The sequence below is a fragment of the Berghia stephanieae genome, unplaced genomic scaffold (assembly GCF_034508935.2).
Source record: "Berghia stephanieae isolate SIO BIC M18660-M18661 unplaced genomic scaffold, UCSD_Bste_1.3 scaffold2082, whole genome shotgun sequence".
NCBI lineage: Eukaryota > Metazoa > Mollusca > Gastropoda > Nudibranchia > Aeolidiidae > Berghia > Berghia stephanieae.
In genome coordinates this window covers 1-8725 of record NW_027623160.1, presented here as the reverse complement: position 1 = coordinate 8725, position 8725 = coordinate 1, and the positions used below count along the sequence as shown (strand labels likewise).

Below are 8725 nucleotides of genomic sequence, written 5' to 3'. Positions count from 1 at the left end.
GCCCGGGATAGGGCTGCTATTCGGGCACCGGGTTTGGATCAAATTTAGTCACACACCGGGGCGAGCAGCTCATGTGGCTCGTTGGCTCGATACCCGGGATGGTCTCGTGACGGTCGACCGGGATTTACACCTTTGCCCTCCCGTGTGCCTCAAGCCCCCTCACCAACTGCAAGGTAAAGATCCACGAGGGGGACCGACGGCGACATAGCATTTGCTTACACCTCTCAATGATTTGAAACAAGTTAATGAATAATGTACAATTTCTAGCAGAAATAAAAATAACAACAAAACACCACGAAAAAGAACAATCCTGCCTGCCATAATAAGAACCTATAGATATTATAATTATTCCATCGCTTGTGGGGAAGGGGGGCGGGGGGGGGGGGCGGAGGGGGAGGGGGCGTTGTAAATAATGTTTTGCATATTTCCTCATGCTCTCTCTCTCCTTCTCTCTCTCTCTCTCTCTCTCTCTCTCTCTCTCTCTCTCTCTCTCTCTCTGTCTGTATTTTTTTCAATTGCTATTGCAAAACGCTACTGACGTTGTAAATTATTGGGCATGGCGCTATACAAACTGTTCTTTACCGTTATCATAACCATTACCGGCTATGTGGTCTTGTGGTATGACACTCGCTTTCGGATCGAAAGGTCCAGGGTTTGAGCCTCGTTCGGCGCATAGTTGAGTCCTAGAAAAAGGCTCTTTACTCACATACATTCTCTCACCGTACTCAGGTGTAAAATGAGTACTTGGCCGTTAACAACATTGTCTATGTCGGAAAAAAATTGTAAGATCGTCTATAAGGCGACATGTCACGTTGTACATGTTACGTGTTGCTGTTGAACAGGGACTCTTTGTAAAGCGCTTTGAGCACTAGGATATTGCCCTATATAAAAGATCACGTTTTTAAACCGTATCAGTAAACATGCGTCCGCCACGTATTACTTACTTCGTCGACTTCCGGGAGTATTTTGATGAGCCCCTTAAGCTTCTCACCGCCAATCGTTCGTCCTTCACCTTTCTTGATCAAATCGACAATCGTTGTATTATCCTTTCTAAATTGCTTCAAGAATATGTTGATGTTCATGCTACGCTTGGGATCGAACAAACTGATCTGAGGATGATAATGAAGATGATGATGATGATGATGATGATGATTATGATGATGATGATAAGAATGAAAAAAAAAATACATCATGAAAATTTCCTTTATTCCTTCCATAGGTGAAATCTGTCTCTAGGGCCTATTTATTCCAAGGGAAAACTGGAATAACCCAGGCGTCAGCCATCAATGTGCAGCGCCGCAAATTGAGCTCGGGCGAGGTGACTTGCTCATGGCCACACATCGCAGCGGCGGGTGATCGAACTCGATACCTTCCGGGTACGAAGCAAAGAACTTACCGCTGAGCCACGCTGCCTCTCTTAAAATTAAAAATGATAGACTATGTGGTCTAGTGGTATGACACTCGCTTTCAGATCGGAAGGTCCTGGGCTCGAGCCTCGCGCTCGACGCATAGTTGAGTCCTTGGAAAAGGCGCTTTACTCACATGTCTCACCGTACTCAGGTGTAAAATGAGTACCTGGCCGTTAACGGCATTGTCTTTGTCCGGAAAATTGTAATATCGCCTAACAGGCGTCATGTCCCGTCCTACATCTTAAATGTTGCTGTTGACCAGGGACCCCTTGTAAAGCAGTTTGAGCACATTTAGTGGATATTGCGTTATATAAAGCTCAATTTAAAAAAATAAATTTTTAGACTATATGAATTTTTAAAAAAAATCGTGGTTTCATTTGAAGCACATTATGTTGCGGCATGAGCATCGATAACTTAAAATAATAAATTGGAAAATAAGCTTTAACTGACTTTAAGAAAACAAATGATGTGTACGTTTCGAGTTTCCCCTTTATCAACAAAACACACACGATAAATGAGACACTAAATTATATGTCTTACTTGTTTTATTGACAAAGGGAAATAACATATTCTTTTTTTGTTTTACACTAAATATTCAAACTTGAAAAAATCAGAGATAAAAATGAATGAATATGAATGATATATTTGTAACAATGACTCATTTTATAGCATAGTTGAGTCCTTGGAAACGACTCTTTACTCACATTCTCTCACCGTACTCAGGTTTAAAACTAGCACTTGGTCGTTAACAGCGTTGCCTCTGTCGGAAAAAAAATGAATTATCGCCTAACAGGCGTCATGCCATCGTTCTTTATGTTACGTGTTGCTGTTGGTCAGGAACCCTTTGTAAATCGCTTTGAGCATGTTTAGTGGACATTGCGCTATATAAAAACCCAACTATTTATTTATTTATTTATTTTTCATGATTCTTTCAACGTGATCGATCTTTTTACCTCAGAGGAAGACGAGTGAACTCGAGGAATTTTCTCCTCTACCTTGGGAGTTGTTTTGGTGTTGGCGAACAGTGTCTCCAGCTTGTTGTACTCAATGCCGATGTCATCCTTCATTTTGTTGACGTCCCCCCACACACTGCTCTCTGGAATTTCAAAACAGGTTAACAGTCAGGAAAAAAATCCAACAACGACAGTTACCTCATAAATCTATCGATTTAAGAAGTCTCAGGTGTAATGATTTTTGACAAGCCGGAGTTCGTTTCCTTGTATCTATAAAATGCAAGATATCTACACATTTTCTGACCAAAATCTGGATCGACTTTCACCTCGACAAAATGTCTTTAAGAGATTTGGTAACATTTAAGAATCACCAGACGCTGGACCGTAGCCATCGTTAAGATAACCTGACACTAAAACCCTCTACTGGCAGTTTGACCTCTTTTTTTATGTTTGTGTAGCATCTAGTGACTTGTGGTTAGTAGAGCTCAAGGAAACAAGTTATTTCATTGGTTGAACTATTGAATACAACTCACGATTTGTTTTCTTTTGTGGCAAAAGACTGGCATTTTGACGTAATTTTTTTGGCCAGTGTCAGGCTATAACTTTACGATGGCTACGGCTGGACAAACCTAAAAACATGACGTCAAATTATACATTTCAGAGGGTTATAGCGTAGCCATCGTTAACTTATAGCTTGACGCTGACCAAAAAATGACGTCAAAATGCCAGTCTTTGGCCACAAAAGAAACAAATACTGAGTTGTATTCAATAGTTCAACCAATGGAAACACTTGTTTCCATGAGCACTACTAACAACAACTCACTGGGCGGTGAAAAAACCAAATAATGACGTCAAAATGCCAGTCTTTTTGGGTTTCAGTGTCAGGCTATAACTAAACGATGGCTACGTTTATAGTGTCAGGCTATAATTTTACGATGGCTACGAGATGACCTGGGTGCTTGACATTTGATTTCATCGCTATAAAAATGAAATCTTGGAGTTTATTCATTTTCGTAAGTAAAATTTCTAACATTGCAAAAATACAACCAAAACACACAGTTCATAACATTTCGTATCATTTTGATTTTAAATTCACTTTTCGGAGTCTAGTAGTCGCAGTAGCGTGGCTCAGCAGTGTGGTTTTGCTTCGTAGCCGAAACGTACCGAATTCGATTACATGTCTCGCTGTATAGATAGAATGCGCTTGGCCAAGGAGTTCACAACATTGCCATCCGGAAGTATAACGGACCAACACACAAACTCTGTGTAACCATGAACGTTTATAGTCAGGCTAATACAGTTTAGTGAGAACAACTCACAAACGCGGATGGCAAGAACAATAACAAAGGCCTGAGTGACGTCATCTGCATACTATCTATAACCTTCAGCAAGTCATCTTGTCCTAGCTCACTTTGCGGGGCTGCACTGCGGCTGACGACTGGTTTATTCCAGTCTTCCCTTGGAATAGATCCCAAAGAACAGGTTCCCCATTTGAGATGACGTATAATAAATGGAATTTATGATAAATGGTATGGAATTTATGATAAAGGGTAGGTAAGGGAATTTATTACCGTAGTAGCGTATGACTACACAGTCTGTGGCTACACCTCCAAAATCCTTTCGTCAACACAGTTTTGAAAGTCTTCCTCCACCCTAATAACTGTTTCATACGGTCTGGTAACTAGTGTCGAGCGGAAGTCTCGATGATACCTCAAGTCATCGGCCACCAACACTCAAAACTTCCCGAACTCGATGACCAAGGAAAAGCCGGGAATTCCCGAGAAGTAGCACTTCAACTGAGCTTTGGATGGCTTTTTTGTATTAAAACTTAAAATACATTAAATAAATTCACTTTGTATAATAATAAAACATTGATACCTATAACCATTTTGATCTATTTACGACGTTTGTGTTTTGTTAGCTGTTTAAAATATGATATAACGTCAATACCCAATACCAATGACTAGGTATTGAATGAAAGCACCGATGACTAGAGCGATTCTCGAGACTTTTTTGAGTCTCGAGACTCAAAAAAGCATCGAGACGCAAAAAAGTCTCGAGCTTCGCTGGAATCATCGCCGACGAGAGAGGGGTGAACAATGCAGATAGTACACATTGTTAGTAACGCGTGCGTCGCTCGCGCAGTATAGTCTCGAGACTCGGGACTCAATACGAGAAGCATCGACGACCAAGATTCTCGAGACGAGAAAAGGTCGGGAAGTTCTCAGTCGTCGATGACCTGACTTCTCAAAACCTAAAGCATCGTTGACCTTTTGGTGACCCGGATGCCCTCCCCTACGGTAACATCTCTACCAGGACTGACGGCCCACGCACAGCCGAAACCGCAGACAGGCTGGCGGCGGCCTATCAGCGTGTTGGCTGAGTTGAGTCACGGCCTAACAAACACTATGATAATCGGTCTGGTCCATCCTGACACAAATCGTGTTGATACTGGAGAATACAAATTATATACTGTAACTCTATTTAAGCTACTCACTTTCCACTTTAATGGCTGGTACTTTATTCCAAGTAAAATGCTTCATTTGACATTTTGGCGTAGGGGTGTGCATGGGTTCTATAGCGGGCTTCTGTGGGGATAGACTGGCAGGGGGGAAGGGCATACCCATTCCAGGAGGGGGCGGGGGTGGAGGGGGACCTGAAAAGGGTGAACCAATAGGAGGAGGGGGAGGCGGAGGTGGAGGACCTGAAGATGGTGGTGGAGGCGGTGGTGGGGGAGGAGGTGGAGGTGGAGGAGGAGGAGGAGGGGGAAGGGCAGCTGCGGGAGAACCAGAGGACGTAGCATGACCATTAGCAGCCTTTTCTGGCTTTTTCCCTCCTAGAAATCCTCCTCTACGCTGTATACTGGATCTTTGAGTATTGACAATACTTTCCTGTGAACATTCACCAAATAGATGACCATTATTGTTCAACTGTTGACATTGGATTATGACAAATTCTATTCTAGATAGTGCTACGTGAAAAAATGGAAAACCTCAATACTTTTATCAAAGTCGAAGCAATTCAATTTTTTCCCTCCATTTTCCATACATAATTAACATTTGCTTGTTCAACGGGCACACTCAATTATGTATATGACTATTTTCCACCTTTTCTATAGTACGATGCAAAGAAGTCTTGATTGAATTATCAGCATTAAATTAAAAAAAAATACTTGAGCAATATCCACTAAACGTGCTCAAAGCGCTTTGCAAGGGGTCCTTGGCCAACAGGAAAACTTAACATGTAGGACGAGACATAACGCCTCTTTGGCGATATCACAGTTTTTCCGACAGAGACAACGCTGTTAACGGCCAGGTACTCATTTTACAACTGAGCACGATGAGAGAATGTGAGTAAAGAGCCATTTCCAAGGACTCAACTATGCGCCGAGTGGGACTCGAACCCAGGACCTCCCGATCCGAAAGCGATTGTCATACCACAAGACCATATAGCCGCACAAACATTGCAATCAAAACAGATCGTAACAAACTTGTTAAAGTTGAAATTGGGAATAATGTCGATGATTACGTTTTTGTATGTTGTGTTTATGAACACACACAAGCACACTAAATCCTTTGATACATACCACTTAAAAATCTTTAACACGCTCTCTAGACTTAACACACATGCACACACGCATGATTTTCTTATTAGATAGGAACAGGAATTGACATCAAATCCATTTAAATGCAAATCTTATGAATTTTGAGGGGTGTGTATATGCTTTGTGTGTGTGTGTGTGTGTGTGTGTATGTATGTGTGTGTGTGTGTGCGTGTGTATGTTTATGGCGGTTGGTGTAAGGATCAACGAAAGACCTAAAAAAACCCAACCAAAACAAACAAACAAACAAACAAACAAACAAACAGACCAACCCCCCCCCAAACAAAAAAACAAAAAAAACAAACAATACCAAAAACTCCAGAACAACAAGAACAACGACAAAAAGCATTTTGTGAGATGAAGTGCATTCTCAATACATGATTCAAATTGAATTTGGAAGATCTACATCGTGTTAAAGAACAGAACAAGTGTGTCTGAAAGGTGCCAGGCAAAGCAAGAAAGAAATATACAAGAAAAAAAAAACAAAACATCTCAAAAAATCAGTCAACCTCGACTGGGGATCGAACCTGAGACCAATATTATGCTACCTGTGTTTGTGATGACGTGTCCACCATCTTGCAGTTCTTTCTGGCCTCCTCTAGGATACGATGTGCCTTAGTGGCCCCTTCTACGGCTTGTTTTGTCAGACGCTCTACCAAAATCCACGTACTTTCACTGGGTGGGGGAAATCATACCACGAGTTGATTGTGATGATGGTTATGATGATGACAATGATGATGATGATGATGATGATGATGATGATGATGGCAATGACGATGATGATGATGATGATGAAGAAGAAGAAGACGAAGAAGAAGAAGATGATGATGATGCTGATGATGATGATGATGATGATGATGATGATGATGATGATGATGATGATGATGATAATGATGATGATGATGATGGTGATGATGATGGTGGTGGTGGTGGTGATGATGGTGGTGGTGGTGGTGATGGTGGTAATGGTAGAGATGACAGTGACGATAAAGTTGAAACTGACGATGACTGAGTTGATGATCAAAAAAATTCCGACAACGCTGGAGGTGTTCAAGATAATGCTGAAAATGAAGATGATGATAATGATGATGATGATGATGATGATGATGATGATGATGATGATGGTTGTGATGATAATAAAGATGAAAGACAATATCAAGGTATGTATCGATCTACCTGTGGGGTTTATTCGGGTCGATCTGATAAAGATGGTACAGGATTGACAACAGAGACAAATTCAGAGGGGTATCAGAAACCTGTAAGGAGATAACATTGCCGTATTCAGATTAAAATAAGTATTTAACATGTGGCTAGAAATATTGTCCTTCAAATATCGATCGGTTAATATGACCCCAAACTCATCAAGAATTCTCAAGCCTGAGACTTCACGGAAGACTTACTTGAAGTCCTATGTTTGAGAATTTTTGACAAGACGAAGGTTATTTAAATTGATCGATATTTTAAGGTTTTTTAAAGTTTTTTTTCAGAGTGCGACAGAATTGTGTATAACTTTAATCAATAATTTTGATAAATCACTTTCTTCATTTTAGCGCCAAAACTTTAACTTGAACTCTGACCTATCGCCTCTAATCTGTATTTTATCATGTTGACGTTGAATCTAAATATTGATTTTTCTTTCATTAATGATTTTGAAACATGAGTTTTGTTTATATGTGTTATTGAGATTAAGGGTTATATGTACGAGTAGTATCTTCTGGTGAAAAACATAACAAACTAAACGTTATTTATCTTTTACCATCATTCTTTTGTTTTTATCTTAAATCCATTTTTTTGCTGGCTGGTTAATTCTTTTGTTCGAGGAGATGAGTCAATAATATTGGTCGATTAAAATGTCAAAGATTCTAAAATCTTAGTACGTTTCGACAACATGCACATCACCCCTGTTCAGCACGGTCTCTCTCTAACTTTCGTGAACTGATTTCCTGCTTGTCTTTTGACGTCATTCATAGATTAGTACAAAGCCTAGTGAGTTGTTACTATTTCTCAAATAAACACATGTTTCCATTGGTTGAACTATTGAATACAACTCACGATTTGTTTTCTTTTGTGGTCCTAGCCTTGCCTTTTGATGTATTTTTTTGGTGGTCAGTGTCAGGAATGAGTTTACTAAGGCTCCAGTCTACTTAAAGACAACTCGAGAAAGTGAATATAACCACGCCCCTCGGACAGTCGTCCGAAAGGAACCAATTGCAGTTAAGACTAAACTAAGCAAAATCCATAGTATTACCTTCTGTGGTGTACGTTTAAGTAAAATACTCACATGTTCTACACGGTTGATCAATCGTATCACCTCAGAAAACTATGTGTAACCTTTAATAATTATATTCTGATTGAGAAAATCTAATGAGAACTAATCACACAACTAGCGTTATTGAAACAAAAACATAGATCAGAGCAATGTTAATTTTCTTCATTCTATTGTCTTCAAACAACCAGTTATATTAGTCCCAACGTGCTTGAGAGTGTGTCGTAAATGCCCGTTTTGATTGGATAAAATTCTCAGGTAAATCCTTCCACTTCAACAATGTCCTACTTACCTTATTGACAACAGCATTGAAGATCGCCTGTGGGTCGTTCATGTCTATAGATTGCTTAGCGTCGTTCATGGCATCGCTGTCCGCCGTGAGCTCTTCCTCAAAGACATCCAACTGCACGTGCAGGTCAGGGTCCTTGTCGTGACGGAGGCAGCTGACCACATCCAGGATATTCAGAACTGCCCGACAGAAACTGGCATGAAATGG

General features: G+C 40.5%; 1 protein-coding gene across 1 annotated transcript; it reads right to left on the bottom strand.

Annotated features, from left to right (window-relative positions):
• Positions 1-944: 944 nt before the first annotated feature.
• Positions 945-8705, bottom strand: LOC144961306 (uncharacterized; the record flags this gene model as incomplete). The annotated part of the gene is made up of 6 exons (XM_078894547.1): positions 8522-8705; positions 7140-7219; positions 6512-6638; positions 4860-5253; positions 2363-2505; positions 945-1109 (listed from the first exon to the last, which is right to left on the bottom strand). Coding segments are annotated over exons 1-6 (978 nt in total), but the record flags the coding sequence as incomplete, so codon positions are not given.
• Between the last annotated feature and the right edge of the window lie 20 nt (positions 8706-8725).